The sequence below is a fragment of the Lampris incognitus genome, chromosome 6, assembly GCF_029633865.1.
Source record: "Lampris incognitus isolate fLamInc1 chromosome 6, fLamInc1.hap2, whole genome shotgun sequence".
Taxonomy (NCBI): domain Eukaryota; kingdom Metazoa; phylum Chordata; class Actinopteri; order Lampriformes; family Lampridae; genus Lampris; species Lampris incognitus.
Window position 1 is genome coordinate 51,907,312 of NC_079216.1, and position 17,051 is coordinate 51,924,362.

A 17,051-nucleotide genomic window follows, 5' to 3' on the forward strand; every position below is an offset into this window, starting at 1 on the left:
ACCTATTCCACGGCTTTCATTACACCATCTTTCACTGTCTCCATAATTCTCTTATCTCAGACTTTAGCACACACTCTTCTCCACTTTTCGCTGCTCTAACGCCCTCATCATATCCCCTTCCTCAAATCCTTCTCCCTCCGGTCAGAGCCTGAGAAAGAATCCATTCCTGCAAGGGGGGAGCATCTTTCACTGCATCATGAAATGGACTCACAGACAAAACTACGGACAAGCAACCATAGTTATTTATTGTAGAGGGAAAAACTGAAACTGTACATTTCTAATAACTTTTATACCTGCAAAACAGGGAGAGTAAAGATAAATAAAGCCTCATTTTATATATATATATATATATATATATATATAAAATGGATCATCCAACAGAACAAAACCCACAGTCATCAATACTTTGAAAGTTCAAAATTTGTACATAAAATGTATATACATGCTTTTCTGCTTTGCCCTTTTTGCTTTTTACATGAAATAAGAAAAAAAAAAAGCTTTGTACCTTCGTGTCTGTAGTACAAATACACTTAAAAAATCTTTGGCACACAGTGCAAAACTGTAAGGTCTAATGTGAAATTTCAAAGCCTTTGTGAATAGTTTAGTAATATTCTAGTGCATTTTAATGTGTTACACAACCTTAATAGAAGAGCACGGAGCCCAGCGGGAAAACTGCCAGGCATGCTAGAAATATCTCTGGTCAAGCTACAAAACAAAAATTAGATTTTTCAAAATCTATTATCTATATGCAAATCTACATTTGTCTCTTTGTATTAAACCTCTGATTAGAGTTGTTTTTGATTCCCGGTGCCAACAGGATGGAGCTTTACAGTGGTTGGCTGGTTACAAGAGGGTGGTATTTGGTCTAGGGGGCTCTGTGTGCATGTGTCCGATATATCATAGGAACTCTATTGTCAGCCTGATAGTTTGGACTACAAAGACTTCAACACTGGAAAAAAAGAAAGAAAGGAGAAAACAGGACAGCTACTGAGTGACATGAGTCAAAGCATCACCGCAGGTAGTTGTGTTAGGATCAACCAAACGGTTCAGCTCCTTGTGAAGGTGCGTGTGTGTTGGTTGAAGTGTGTCGTTAATCTTTATATGTTAAGAGCAACGCATGACTGAAGGTCATTTAATATGATGAGCGTTTCCTATATCGTCACTGCTTCTGTTCAGCGTTAATGTTTCGAACATGACCAAAGAGGGGCACCTTAAGTAGTTCAAGTTCAAATCTGGTTTATAAAACCAGATTCAACATGCTCAAATATTCTAAGAGGGTTTGGAAAGAATACAAGTGCCAGTAGGATCGTATCAGGGTTGGTTTATATTTTCCAATTGGTAAATTTAAAAAAAAAAAAAATGCAAATGCCAATAAAGGCAAGCAGCCAATAAAACTAGTAACAATCGCCCAGTTCATATATTTCAACAAAATAATTAAACTAATGAGTAGACTTCAAAAATGCTTATTCTACATCTTGATTGAGAACACGAAATAGTATTTATGTCATAAATTAATATGGTGGTCAGATTTAGACATTCAATAATCTCTTTTTTCCTCCCATCTTGCTTGGTCAACGTGACATTCTGTTAAGTTTACAAAAAGTGGTAAAAAGGCACCAGTGCCATCTGCTGGTCAGTGGCAGAACAACACCATAGGAAGACAAATTTGACATACTGCAGTTGCAGTGAGGGGTGATAAACATGTTAAAGTCTAGCTTTGATTATAGTCTAGATAACTTGTGTATACGAGTCATTTGACACCAGTGCGGTTTACAAATCTACACTTGGACATCAGAGAGTATTTTCAAACCAATTTTACATTTTCAAGACCTGATGACTGGATGATTCCCCGTCTCACTTTTAATTCAAAGAAATCCTCAGTTTGCAGCATATGCAATACGGATATTTACAAATGATGAAATATATATTTTGTGTGCTCAGGGTGATGTGGGTTTGGTGAAAAGATAGAGTGGGTATGAAGAGAGGGGGGCAAAGGGAGGAACGCGGACACATATGGAGAGAGGGGACATGATGATGGAGGAGGAGGAGTGTGAAGGAGACAGAGGAAAGGTGAAAGGAGATAGAGAAAGAAAGTGTATTACCACGAGGGAACATTTGAGGACTGCTGTGCTTTCATTTTTTTTTTTTCTAAATACAAATCTGCTCCTCTCAGCAGAAACACAGAAATGACGTGGTAGGTTGACATATTACGCTTTAGTCTGCAGGCTCCAATGAACTCCATCCCCTCAGAGAGAAGGGTAGAGAACAGAGAGGGAAAAAAAATCAATGGGGCAGAAATATAAAGCTATGAGTTACTATTCTGGATGGGCGGCGGGAGCATCCACTATGCATTTGTGTATCAGTACTGGAACTGCCCATAGGGGGAAAAAATACAGAAAAATAGAGGAATGATCTGGGAACCCCCCCCCCCTTCATTTTCACCCAGTAGATTATTGTTGTCATTTTGGTACAATGAACTGAAAACACAACTAGGCTATAAATCAATAGGATTTTGTCTTAACTGTTTTTTGCTGACACAGATTTTATGCCCAATATATCCTTATGTCATTTGTGTCAAGAGGCGAAGCATGCTGGACTTTAAAACAGTTACTGATGGATTTGTTTAAACACTTTAAAAAAAAAGCCCTCCGACACATCTGCCTTGTTGTTTTTCTTGTGGATAGAGACGCTTCAGTTGAGAATGATCAGAATAGTCACATTAGATGTCATTGCCTTAAAAAAAATAAATTCAAATGAAATAAAATAGGAAGAATCTCAACAAAACCACAAGAGGAGGAAACGTCGCTATACTGAATAGCGTCGGGCTAATTCACTGACGGCAGATAATAAAGGAAATGGATTTTCTCCGAAATCCAATCAATGATAAACCTTTTGCATGAGAATGCTTTCTCATTCAACACATTGATAAATTAAAAAGGAAAAAACAAAACAAAACAAAAAGGATTGCGCTGACCAATGTAAATAGTTTATCTAGATTATTTTATATCTCATGAAATGATTGAGCTAACAGTGAATTGACCGTAGCATTCTATTCACAAACGTGACGCTGAAGTTTTTTTTTTTTCTCGACTCAAAAGAAAAAAAAAAGTCTCTTAATGTAAACTCAATGATTGTCTCATTTTAACTGGAAGCATTTGAGATTTCCTACAATTTTACTACAAGTCTATGTGCTTCTAACGTCTACCTAAAGTGCTTATAAATAGCTTTCTAGCCTTGATCGAATGGCATCGCAGTGGCTGACAAAACCAACAGAAATCCTGTTGCATTGCACCGATTGTCACATGAACTCCTATGCGGCTGCAGGAATCGGGGATGCACCGATGCACTTTTTTTTTTTTGTCAGTCCCTACACTGATTCCAAGAGTTAAACTTCAAATAGTGGCCGATAAAGGGTGGAGAAAGATGACAGGATACAAGGAGTCATTTACACTCATATGGATCTAAGAGCTGTCAATGTGTGAAAAATAAGAACCAAGCCACGCTGCTTCGATTTCTGGCAGGTTACATGAAGCATCTCCTTCTGGTTTTGAGTAGCCGGCTACTTGCAAGGACACTAACGGCCTTTTTGAACCTGACAATGTACTCCATACCAGAATCAGTTTAGTTTTCATCCCTCATAGTGATTGTCACAGATACTTCTAGTTTAGACTGGGATGACTCTGATGGGGTACCAGGAATGTACTCTGGGTAAACATCTTTTTACATTAACATTAAATGGATGTAATTTTGCTGCCCTTGATTGTCCATTGACTGGACAGCTCACATTATGTCAACACAATTTCAGTAAAAAGTAATTCTGAAATGTGCCACTCCAGTATTACCAGGGACATTTCCTATGCTCATACCTATGCACTGCTGTTGTGTGAAGACCTAGTACGTCTGTTTTTTCCCTTAATATTAAACTGATTCATAACGTGGACCTTGTCTGTGGTATACAATTCATGTGAGTGGGCCCAGATTAAAAACCCAAACAGCCATCGATTCGAAAATCCGGCTTTTTTTGCAGAATTCCTGAGATGCTGACTTTCATGGGAGGTTTATATATGACCAAGGAGAAAAGCTGAGTCCGTATTTCATTCCACAGCCAAGTTGTGTGTCAAAACACTCAACAAAACAGGGAACACCGGACAATGAAGGCACCAGAATCACTCTTTGCAGGTCTTTGGCTACCAGTCCTATTTTGACACAAAACAGAAAGCTTTTCTCAAGTCTTTCTTTGTTTTCCCCCTTTTTCTCCCAGACTTTATTCTCTATCGATTCCTCCACAAAGAGACAAACGTGTCTCTTTCTAGACTCATCCATCTCTCTCGAGTGTCCCCGACTTGTCATGTCTGGGTGCCCGGGGCTTACATCCTTTCAAAACTGTTCCTCCTTTGTTGTGTAAAATGACCAAACTTTGACCTCATCACATGGTCAGTATAGTGGAATATACCAGAATCACTCAATCAGTGGTTACAAAGTGTTAGAAATAGTGTGGCAAATATAATTTGCTGCAGCCAATTCCCATAGTAAACCAGAATGATTTCTTTGCCGACCCGGCTGGTAAAATAAGAGCATAAATAAATCAAAGAAAGAAAAAGTTGGTGCCCATTTGTTTTAAAACAATATAGCTCAAAATAATACTTTAGACCAAGGGCCCTGCCACTTTTTAAGCCTGGAAGGCAAACCAAGGAAAAACAGTCTCTCTCATCCTGGCACCTAGATACATGATAAAGCGAACTAGCACTCATCATGGTGATGTGTCGCTCCTCCATCACCTTGAGCATTGAGAGTTAGCATCAGCTATATGACAAAGAACAGGCCACGCGGTTATTATTGCTTCATCTTAAAGCTAAAGATTGCTACAGTTTCAAAAGTTCTGAGATGTGACTACCTGCAGCATGGACAGCCCTCACAACAGATGGACAAGTTTTAACAAATGTCTCATTTATATGTCACAACAATTGCTGGAAAAATAATCCAGATTTATTTTCCTCTTGTAGGTCCCTCAGCCAGTTGTCAAGAAAAATGTCAGTCATCCTGACTGAAGTGGCAATTTACAGTCAGTTCTGAGGCGGGGCTGGGTGCAGGAAATAAGGATCTTCAACTTTGTTCCCAACAAACCTGAGACACAGGGATTTTTTTCAGTGTCTTGCACTGGGAATCAGGCTATTACAACATATTGCTGCTCTTGCTGTGTCAGGACACACCAGGAGTCGGCTCATTATCCATTATGGTTCCCAGCCTACAGCTTGAAAGACCAGCGCTCAGTCTCTCTGGCTGTCTCATAGGAAGGCTTGGAGAGATTCCAGATGAGAGGTCTTCATCAGAGGAAGATGTAGATTTATGAAAAGCACACTGTTTGACTCAACCTGAGGTGCAACATGATGCTGGTTGAAGAAACCCTCATCAAAAGATTAGCTTGGTGCACTGGAAGTCGCCTGGCTCCTCAACGGTTCAGGCAGACAGGGTGATGTGGAGCAAGCCCAGACTGGCAACGGAGGATGTCTCGACTTCTGATTCTCAAGACTTCAACAGAAGTAGATGTCTCCATCATTCTGAGCTTCTGACGTCACTGTGGCCTGGCTTTCTGGACATACAAAGAGACAGACAGTCAGAGAACAGCACGAATCTTAATATTGGTTTTCAGTTCTGGGTTAAACAATCAGAGCTTCTGCTTAAACTGAGAATTCAGGTCTTAAATAACCAGATTTCTACAGCAGAACAGAGAATGGGTTACTATGAGGTGTTTCCTGTGGTTTTCCATCACAGAATAGACCAGACCCACGGAAAAATATAATTTGCAAATACTCTTAAGTTTTCTTCAGCAGAGGATAGAGGAGGTTTGCTTTAAATGAATATAATGAACATTGAACATTTTCTCCAATAACAATCAAGCATTTGAAAGCTAGTTTAGCATAATTAGCTACGATTGACATTTTGAGTGAGCTGAACTGTCCTGATGAAACATAATTTATCCGGTACCATGAAAATAACCTCTGCATTACAATTTGACTGCTCTGGCTATAGACCGGCAGTAAATGGTTTGCAGTGCCAAAGGGTACTTTTGTTCAACCAAGGGTCTCATATCACAACATGAACAAAGAAAAAATAGCTAAAAATAGTTTGAATACTCAGCTAGTTCACATCAGTTCTGTACTGGCCAGTCAGTACAGAACTGACGGTTTCAGTTGGCTTGTTAGTTTGCAACAAGTGATTTGTATTTCAATGAATGATGACTTTAAAGAAAGCATTTTTCAGTTTTTCAACCATCACAGAATCTTGTCGATTGTACCTCCTCCTTTTCCCTTCTTCTTCTTTTTCTCTTTCTTCTCCTTGGGTTTAGCCAGCTGGAGAAGTCTAGTAGGGAGCTGGGACTCCTTCTCACTTCCCTGTTTGGAGGAAGAGGAGAAGGGGTTGAAGTTCTTGCTCATCCTCTTTGATCCAATGCGGAGGAAGGGTTCTTTGGTTGGGGCAGAAGATGAGAGTTCCACCTATGAAACAATGAACAGAAAAAAATAATAATGTTGTTCAGTTAAGAATTTCTTTCTGAAGTTATCACACAGGTTACACAGGCCAAACTATAGGTCAGACAAAGTTGTATTAATGACCTGACTTGCATCTGTATTTCCTGAAGGCAGTTTTTTGTGGCACATAAAACATGGTACAAAAACCCTGCACCAGGATTTAGTTTGCAAACAGTTCTCATCTGGTACATTTTTTAAGCCAACTTAGCCTGTGGATGGGTAGAGTCTGTCCTGAGATGATACTGTGCATTCAAATTTAGCAAATTTTGAACAATGAGTATATAAGTTTAGCGGCTAAACTAATGAAAATTTGAAAGCAAATTAATTTTCCATGACTGGTATTTACCTACCGATCAGCAAATGGTCGTCATTCAATAAATCACAAATGTCTAGGCAACTTACAACAAGGATGCTGTCACACGAAATATATTACATGGCCTAATGGCACAATTTTGTGCCGTAGCATTGTTGCTAATGTCTGCAGTAACAACACTTATCTACTTACCTCGTATGTTAAGGGTATGAAAGTTCACACAGAATTTAACAATTGGAAAACTAATATTTTCCTTACCTCTTGAGCTTGTTCTGGTGCCTCTCTCGGCTCCAGGTCCAGAGAGCTGGAGCTGTGGAACCTCAGCGAGTCATCGGAGGTGGTGGAGGGGGTCCGCTGGTACCTGTGAAGATGGTCTGACTAAAAACGAAAAAGCCAAACATGAACATTTGACAAGGACATGTCATCACTGATAACATCCCTAATATTTTTTTAGCAAGCAGGCAAATCATTGGCTGAAGTCCTAGTTGTACTTCTTTCCATGCATCTACTCCGAACCCGTTTCTTGGGGTTACATCATCTTATAAATGATGAAATGTATTAACTGAACGAGTGGTGTGTTCTGAGGACTAGAAACTCAGCACTGCCCGTTCTGTTGGCATAAAGGATAAAAAAAGAAAACTAATACTAGAAAAACCGTTTCTGTTGGGCATGCAGCCTCCAGTTTTACCATGTTTACTCTCTCACACACACACAAACACACAATGCTTACCTCGTCTCTCCCCACTGCCTCCATTCTCTCCGTCTCTCTCCTCAGTGCCTCCTTGTCCCTCTCTAGCCTCCGTTGTGACTCCCTCAATCGCTCTAAATCTCTCTGGTAGTCTTCTTTTTTCTTCTGGAACTCATCTCTCTCCTCCTCCAGCTCCTTGCGTTTCCTGTTGGCCTCCTCTTCTTCCTCCCTCAGCCTGTCATGTCTCTCAGCCAATCGTTTCTCCTTAACCTCCCACTCCTTTTCTCGTCTCCTCTTTTCTTCTTGGTGTGCAGCCTGTTGTTTCTGCCATTAGAAAATAGCAGCAATATTGTACTGACCATGCACAAATGGTGAAGTTTCTCAATGAAAGCAATGAGAAGCAACTGAACTGAAAATGAGACAGGAGATTTAGAAGGTGTCTGCTGACATTTTTTCACGTTAATATTTAACGATGCTAACGAAAACTTAGCATCTTCAGCTCTGCCACCTCCAGTTCTGCCTCCTGTCTTTTCGTCAGTGACCCTGTCTCCAAACCACATAACATAGCTGGTCTCAATGCCATCTTGTAAACCTTCCCTTTAACTCTTGCTTCCCTTCTGTCACAAATCACTCATGACACTTCTCCACCCACTCCACCCTGCCTGCACACTCTTCTTCACCTCTCTTCTGCACTCCCCATTACTTTGAACAGTTGACTCCAAGTATTTAAACTCATCCACCTTCGTCACCATTCTGCTGTCCTCCCTTTCATTCACATATATGCATTCCATCTTGCTCCTACTGACTTTCATTCCTCTTCGCTCCGGTGCATACCTCCACCTCTCCAGGCTCTCCTCAACCTGCTCCCTACTCTCGCTACAGATCACAATGCCCTCCGCGGACATCAAAGTCCACGGAGACTCCTGACTGATCTCGTTCTTCAACCTGTCTATCACCATTGCAAACAAGAAAGGGCTCAGAGGGGCGTCTGGGTAGTGTAGTGGTCTATTCCGTTGCCTACCAACACGGGGATCACCAGTTCAAATCCCCTTACCTCCGGCTTGGTCGGGCGTCCCTACAGACACAATTGGCCGTGTCTGCAGGTGGGAAGCCGGATGTGGGTATGTGTCCTGGTCGCTGCACTAGCGCCTCCTCTGGTCGGTTGGGGCATCTTTTCAGGGGGAGGGGGAACGGGGGAATACCGTGATCCTCCCTTGTGCTACATCCCCCTGGTGAAACTCTTCACTGTCAGGTGAAAAGAAGCGGCTGGCAACTCCACATGTATCGGAGGAGGCATGAGGTAGTCTGCAGCCCTCTCCAGATCGGCAGAGGAGGGGGAGCAATAACTGGAACAGCTTGGAAGAGTGGGGTAATTGGCCCAAGGATACAATTGGGGAGAAAAAAGGGGGAAAATTACCCCCCCAAAAAAAGGGGGGGGGCTCAGAGCCAATCCTTGATGTAACTCCACCTCCAACTTGAACCCATCCGTCATTCTAACTGCACACCTCACCATTGTCACACTGCCCTCATACATATCCTGCACCACTCCTACATACTTCTCTGCCACTCACTCCCGGCTTCCTCATACAATACCACACCTCCTCTCTCAGCACCCTGTCGTACACGTTCTCTAAATCCACAAAGACACAATGTACATAACTCCTTCTGGCCTTCTCTATACTTCTCCATCAAGATTCTTAAAGCAAACATTGCATCTGTGGCGCTCTTTCCTAGCACGAAACCATACTGCTGCTCACTAATCGTCACCTCTTAAGCTAGCTTCTATTTCTATTTCCCATATCTTCATGCAGTGGCTGATCAACTTTATACCTCTGTAGTTGCTACAGTTCTGCACATGGCCCTTATTCTTGAAAATTGGTACCAGTATGCTTCTTCTCCACTCCTCAGGCATCCTCTCGCTTTCCAAGATTGTGTTAAAACAATCTAGTTCAAAACTCCACCACCTTTCCACTCTCTGTCCTCTTCATAGCTGCCCTCACTTCCTCCTTGTTAATCCACCGCACTTCCTGTTTCACTATCCCCACATCATCCAACCTTCTCTCTCTCTCTCTCATTTTCTTCATTCATCAGCCCCTCGAAGTACTCCTTCCACATTCTCAACCCACTTTCCTCACTTGTCAGCACATTTCTATTCTTGATCAGTTTTAATATTGCAGCATTTCCTCTAAATTTAAACAGTGAAGCACAATGAACAGATGCTATTTTATGTAATGGTTGCTACATCTCTGAATGTTGAGTTTGAAATGACTGAATGTTTACTAGGGAGCACAGGAAGGTATTATCATGTTTTAAGCTTTTGTAAAACAAAATGAATACATATTTTTTGGATTGTTACAGTTTCCTTGTTTTACTTTGTATAAGAGGAGTTAGACCCTTAAACAAAAATCACAACATCAAATCACAATAATCATATTATTGTGATATTCAGAAAATCACAGTATGTATTGAATCGGCACTATAATATCATCATAATATCGAATCTGGTGGTGCCCGGTGATTCTCAGCCCTAATTAATATTTCTTAGTATTTTGATGTTAATATTTGCTAGTATTTTGGTGCATTTCAAACATACTGCTGTTCTGATAAATCCCATGGTTTTTCTACCCAAGTAGAAACCAATGAATAACATGCTTCATAATCATCCTAGACTGGAGAAGGAGTGAGAAGTGAAACCAAACCTGCAGGCTAGCCGCCTCCTGCCGTTGTCTCTCCAGGCTCCTCTGCTTCTCTTGCTCGATTAGGGAGGAAGGGCGGGAGGAGGAGGTGGACGAGAGGGAGGAAGAGGAGGAGTGCCGGGAGGAAGAGTTGGTGGTGGTGCGGTCGTTGAGGGCCTGGCGCTGGTCCTCAATGAATGAGTCCTGCTGGACCACCACAGCCTTGGCAGAAGGAGATGGGTGATGGTTATTTGGAGACATAATTATGATAAACATGGACTCTGATCTCACCATGATTTATAGCTGAAAAAGGGGCAAAATTATTTTCTTTTAAATGAATGTTTTTCAGTAGCAGTTTTAGTTTTCCTGTTGTGGCATTTTTGCAACTGCTGAACGCCTACAGTGGAAACTTGGTGGATCGGTAAATGGACGGATTGAGTTTTAGTGTTGGTGGTGTTCCTTGCTGATCTAGAGGAAAAGCTGGTGTGTTATCTGGTACCTGCAATGATGTAAGCAGGTCGTGGAGACGTGTAACACTGTGCTGGACCTGCTGGATAAATTCATGAAAAGCATTAAATTACACTTTCTGAGAAAAACGCTATATCTAAAAACAGTTTCAGAAGATGCCAGTTGAATTATCTTACTTGCTTGACGTTATATTATTTAACCTTGCCGAACGCTTAAATAAGGTTCAAAAGAGGACACTGTAAAGTTTCACTGAACAAATCCACCATCATTTCATGGGGTGGACACTATAATTACCTCATTGTTCCTCTTCAGTAACATCTGTAGGCTGGTATTTGCCCCCTGAGGTGGAGACAAACAAATGTAAACATGATGGTAAAATATAGCTTTTTTTCCAACTCTGAACCATTTCAAAAGTAAAATCTTTGCTCTTGTTCCAACACGTTGGAGAAAGTTCTTCATGCCACCACTGCCACAACTCATATTAACTTGGTATCAGCCAGTTGCCAATATTGTAGCTGCCTCTGCCTGACTCTAGTACACCAAGGACACATCACCACTTCCCTGCTTTTCTCCAATGGCTCCCTGTGTGCTATAAAATCAATTTCATGTTGCTGTTTTTGTTTGTTTTTAAAGCCTTGATTGATTTACATTTCAAACCATCTCCATCCCCGGCCAACCCTTATGAGCCTTAGAGTCTCAGATTACGGCTCTACAGTGTAAAAAATAACATACTGGTCAGATATTAGACTAAATACATATGAACACACAAACACATAATACCCACCTTCTTCAACACACTGTCTGACTCAGTCCTGCGAAGGTCAAGTGAGTCATCCCCTTCTTCTTTCTCACCATCTGAGGAAAAGATTGAGAAAGGATGAGAGAGAGAGCGCAAGGGGGGGCATAAAAAGGAGGTTATGAAGTTAATTATTTCCTGTAACAGCATAAATTAACTTCAGATGATGGTCCGCTGTAGCGATCCCTAACGGGAGCAGCCAAAAGAGGAAGAAGGAACTGTAACATTACCAAGTTGTCAAGACACAGCATTTTATTCTATGATGCTATTCCCAGCAGAATATCACAAGACGGTCACACCAAAGATGACTGCAAAAACGCCTCATGATTAATACAATATCCTACCAATACAAACTGTAACGATCACAATAAAACAGCTGAAGTATGACACAAACCTTCTGTAAAAATGTTAGCATCATCTCCCTGATTCAACACATTTATTTCATTTGTACAAAATCGTTACTATTGCAACAACAGTACCTGGTGTGTGCACACGGATGTATCGGTCGCATGTGTCTCTGTGACTGCAGTAAGTGTCCCAGCATGCACACTGTCTGCACACATTAATGTAGTATGTATACAGGTAACCGTACTTGTGTGCTGCAGCTAATCTGTATGGATGTGCAGAGGTTATGTGGAGAACAGCTACATGTCTGTGTGCATTAATGCTTTTGCATGAGTCTTACTCTTGCTGCTGTTCATTTGATGACTGTCAAAGCCTCCGAATGTCTCCGCTCTCCTGGGAAGACACACTGGTCCTACACCGCCGCCTGTAGCACTGACTGGTGTAATGCACCCTGCTCCACCTAGACCAGTGTTCACCAAGGCATGCAGTGTCTCAACTATTGAGAAAGACAGACAGACAGAAATATTATAAGTATATTTTCAACAATTTCATTGGACATGGATAAATAATGTGCTCAAGCATGTAATAGCAGTGCTTTTTTTTCTGGATCTACCCCCCCTTTTTCTCCCCAATTGTACCCATCCAATTACCCCACTCTCCCGAGCTGTCCCGGTCGCTGCTCCACCCTCTCTGCCGATCCGGGGAGGGCTGCAGACTACCACATGCTTCCTCCGATACATGTGGAGTCTCCAGCCGCTTCTTTTCACCTGACAGTGAGGAGTTTCGCCAGGGGGATGTAACAAGTGGGAGGGTCATGCTATTCCCCCCAGTTCCCCCTCCTCCCCAAACAGGCACCCCAATCGAACAGACAAGGTGCTAGTGCGGAGACCAGGACATATACCTACATTTAGCTTCCCACTCGCAGACATGGCCAACTCTGTCTGTAGGGACGCCCGACCATGCCGGAGGTAACACAGGGATTCCAACCGGCGATCCCCATGTTGGTAAGCAATAGAATAGACCGCTATGCTTAATAGCAGTGATTTTGATGGTAAAACTGAAATAATTTCAGCGTCAATTGCTCCAAATAGTTATATATATATATATATATATATATATATATATATATATATATATATATATATATATATAAAAAACAAAAAAAAATGCTGGACAATCTGAGGAAAAAGTATCTCCCGCTCTACTCCCCCCCTCCTTATTTCATTCAGGACTCTTCTGACTGGTCGGTTTCAACTAACCCTCCTTCAGGGCATCCTTCATGATTGGCTCTCCTTTTGTGACATCGTCAGGTGTGGCCCTGAATAACATGCGTTCCCCAAGTGGTGGGTTTGTATCATCGGGGGCTGAGTTACTATCACAGAGGTCCCTGAAGATGTGGATTTTCTCTTTCAACAGTGAGACGATCTGTTCATCTTTTCTTCTTAGTTGTTCTGCAGCACAAAGACAGTCGGATATCAGATAAAGAGAATGTGAAGTAATGCTCACACACACACACACACACACACACACACACACACACACACACACACACACACACACACACATACACGAACATGCATGCTATGAAATCTCTGCAAAACTAACAAAGAACGACTAGCGTGGAAGAGAATATAATAGAATAAAATAGAATAGAATAAAAGACAGACTGACAAAGAACATAATTAGGCAAAGGAAAACAGAAAAAAGGAGAAATGTTATAAGCCACCTCTGATCTCTTTGGCTCTATTCTCCTGTTGTCTCCTGTCCTCCTCTGTCTCACTGGGAACCCCCTCATCCTCGTCCTTTTCCCTGTCAACATGGTGTAAAATGGACACATTGTTAAGTCGTCACAGCCTTTATGAAAAGGGAAAAATATACAAAAATGCGACTGTACGTACAATCAAGTTGACTTCTTAAGAAAAATATCAAGCCAAAGGTTAACACAGTCAAACAAGCCTTTAAATGGACTTGAGATTTTCAACCCAGGAGATAATAATAATAATAATAATAATAATAATAATAATAATAATAGAACTAAACTATTTCATGGCACTTTTAAAAAATGTATGGTTTTACATGTTTCACCAAGACATGTAAAACCATAAAGACAGTGTCAAATAAAAAGTGAAACACACCAAAAGGATGAAAAGGTGATACTGTACAGATGAGCCTTTCTCCAGGATTTAAAACAATCGGCAGATTCTGCTGTTCTGAAATCAAATGGAAGACTGTTCCATAATATAAATTTAGATTTAAACTTAGTAGGAGGGGCCGCTGAAAGACCTTGACCTATGGTAGGGGTGCAGGAGTTCGATACACTTTGGAGCTCTGCCATGCAAGGCCTTGTGTGAAATGAGAAGAATTTCAAGATTACAAAACAAACTGGGAGCCAGAGATGCTGTTTTCATATTCGTTTAGTTCTTGACAAGCACATTGTTTGTCATGACTGCCCTACACAACACTTTTTTGTTTTGGATTTTTCCCCTTTTTCCTCCCCTATTGTACCCGTCCAATTGCCCCACTCTTCCAAGCCGTCCTGGTCGCTGCTCCACCCCCTCTGCCGATCCGGGGAGGGCTGCAGACTACCACATGCCTCCTCCGAAAAATGTGTGGCGCCACCAGCCGCTTCTTTCCACCTGACAGTGAGGAGTTTCACCGGGGGGATGTAGCACATGGGAGGATCATGCTATTCCTCCTCCACCCCAAACAGGTGCCTCGCCTGGCCAGAGGAGGGGCTAATGCAGTGACCAAAACACATACACACATCCGGCTTCCCACCCGCAGACACAGCCAATTGTGTCTGTAGGAATGCCCGACCAAGCCGGAGGTAACACGGGGATTCGAACCAGCGATCCCCATGTTGGTAGGCAACGGAATAGACCGCTATGCTACCTGGACATCCCCTAAACAACACTCTTTAAGGGGCCTAGTCCCTGACTGGTTGGATGAGGCAGGACTGGGAGGACAGTGGTATCTGTCTGTATGTACATTTTAAGACCAGAGACTGACTTGAGCCGAGATAAGCTGGTGACAGAAATAACTGAAATCTAAATGGTTGAACCGTAGTCTAACTCTGGGTCAAATGTGACTGCTGAGTTTAGAGTTTGATTCAAATGAAACAGAAAATAAAGACAAATTAATTTGTCTCTTCAGAATGTTTTCTTAAGTCTGGGTCCAAATTTAATACGAATTTATATACAAATTCAATGCAACAAGAAACAACATGAACAATGAGCACAAAGAAAGGTAAGTGTGTGTGTGTCTGTGTGTCATTACATGCACTGCATGGCGTCCTGTATAATGGCCATCCATGTGTTTCGTTCTTCTTTGCTGCTTGCCAATACCTCCACCATCTCAGGTCTCTCTATCCCAGCTGTGATGAGAAACAGACCTGGGAGAAAGACATTGCATCATCGTTATAATCAAAAGGCTTCAGTTCAGCTCTAATTCACTGCAGTCCAGCTCAATTTGTTCGATACAAATATCTCAGTTTAGCACAATGAAAAATCAGTTTAGGGCCAACAGAGCATGTTATTGTCTGAGGCGTGGGAAATAAGTCTGACCTTCTAAGCTCTGTAAGAGTTGTAATTGATGTTGACTATTTGGATACCACTGAAATTTTACAATGAATGTAAAGGGGGGGGCAAAAAAGAGAAAAAGACCTCGTTCCTCATTTGCCACTTCTCTGACAATCAGCTTTTGTAAAGAGATGACTGTAGACCGCTGGTCCTGAGGGAAAACAGAGAATAAATTATTAAAAACAGAATTAAATGAACTGTTCTTAATTATCTTTAAGAAACACTAAATGGCGTAAGCAGGCTCTAAAAGAAAACATTTTGCAGGTTAAATATGGATTTCTATCAAATTATTTAATAGAATCACATTGGATGACATTAAGCGGGTTTAAATGTATGATTGTTCTGTTTGGGAACAGCGCTGGCATATTGCAGTCTTGTCTTTCAAGTGGTTGAGCAATAGATGCAAGGAAGAATCCTGTATCAAAGGGATAACAAATCACAATAAGTGATGAATTCAAGAGTCTACATGTTATCTTGATTCTTAAAACTTAATTTACCAGAGAGGCAAAGACGTATTTCTGGTCCTTTTCCTGAAGAAACACCAACACATCAGACAGCAGCATGGCGTGGACATCTAAAGTGGGGGCAGAGAAAGACGTCAGCAGACTTCAACATTTTTTTTTTTGGCATTTTCCCCCCCTATTTCTCCCCAATTTACTTTGGCCAATTACCCCACTCTTCCGAGCCATCCCGGTTGCTGCTCCACCCCCTCTGCCGATCCGGGGAGGGCTAAAGACTACCACATGCCTCCTCCAATATATGTGGAGTCGCCAGCCGCTTCTTTTCACCTGACAGTGAGGAGTTTCGCCAGGGGGACGTAGCGCGTGGGAAGATCATGCTATTCACCCAGTTCCCCCTCCCCCCTGAACAGGCACCCAAACCGACCAGAGGAGGCGCTACTGCAGCGACCAGGACACATACCCACATCTGGCTTCCCACCCGCAGACATGTCCAATTGTGTCTGTAGGGATGCCCGACCAAGCTGGAGGTAACACAGGGATTCAAACCGGCGATCCCTGTGTTGGTAGGCAACGCCACCCGGACACCCTGACTTCAACATCCTGAGTGCTCCCCAACACATACTTGTATTTTCTCCTCGGACAAATCTTGCATTTCATTTTTTCCCTTCAGTGGCTCAATTTTGAATGAAAAAAATAAATATATTGAAGCGGGAAGAACCATCGTGAAAGCACATAAACAGACACAGAAGACATCTCTCTGTGCCATTAATGAAATAGATAAAGAAAAAAAGGAAATGTGATAAATTAATGAGTGGCCATTGTGTAAAAATTGAGGCGGAAGATTATTTTAGACTAATCAGGTAAAAAAAAAAGTGCAGAGGAAGTGTGTGAAACCTTTGAGTCTTCCAGCGGTATTCTTCAGCTGTAGCACTCCATCATGAAGCAGCCTCCTCCCTCTGATGAGGTCTTCTTTGGCAAACATCTGACCACTCTTCATCCGCATGATGGATTTGCTGTCGGTGCGGCTGAGATGCCATTTAGAACAATCATTTATTATCCATACATTACTTTCATCGTTGGTCACTAACTGACAACTCCTTATTTTGGTCATGGTTAACTGCAGCATAAACAGCAATCGTAATTAATAATTGTAATATAAATAATAATAAACAAGTAACGTTAAGACCAAAATTGCAATAT

At 41.8% G+C, this 17,051-nt stretch overlaps 1 protein-coding gene across 1 annotated transcript in view; it reads right to left on the reverse strand.

The window, feature by feature from the left end:
* Window positions 1-226: 226 nt before the first annotated feature.
* Window positions 227-17,051, reverse strand: part of LOC130114572 (A-kinase anchor protein 13-like) — a 170,177-nt gene continuing 153,352 nt past the window's right edge. The window contains exons 33-47 of the mRNA XM_056282434.1: window positions 16,746-16,876; window positions 15,888-15,964; window positions 15,475-15,541; window positions 15,089-15,203; window positions 13,539-13,621; window positions 13,072-13,263; window positions 12,153-12,308; window positions 11,456-11,526; window positions 10,966-11,010; window positions 10,703-10,750; window positions 10,228-10,425; window positions 7,571-7,852; window positions 7,099-7,218; window positions 6,296-6,494; window positions 227-5,590 (exon numbers count right to left, since the gene is read on the reverse strand). Of these exons, the coding sequence (XP_056138409.1) occupies window positions 5,532-5,590; window positions 6,296-6,494; window positions 7,099-7,218; window positions 7,571-7,852; window positions 10,228-10,425; window positions 10,703-10,750; window positions 10,966-11,010; window positions 11,456-11,526; window positions 12,153-12,308; window positions 13,072-13,263; window positions 13,539-13,621; window positions 15,089-15,203; window positions 15,475-15,541; window positions 15,888-15,964; window positions 16,746-16,876 (1,843 nt within the window). The 3' untranslated portion in view covers window positions 227-5,531. The remainder of the gene's footprint in view (window positions 5,591-6,295; window positions 6,495-7,098; window positions 7,219-7,570; window positions 7,853-10,227; window positions 10,426-10,702; window positions 10,751-10,965; window positions 11,011-11,455; window positions 11,527-12,152; window positions 12,309-13,071; window positions 13,264-13,538; window positions 13,622-15,088; window positions 15,204-15,474; window positions 15,542-15,887; window positions 15,965-16,745; window positions 16,877-17,051) is intronic.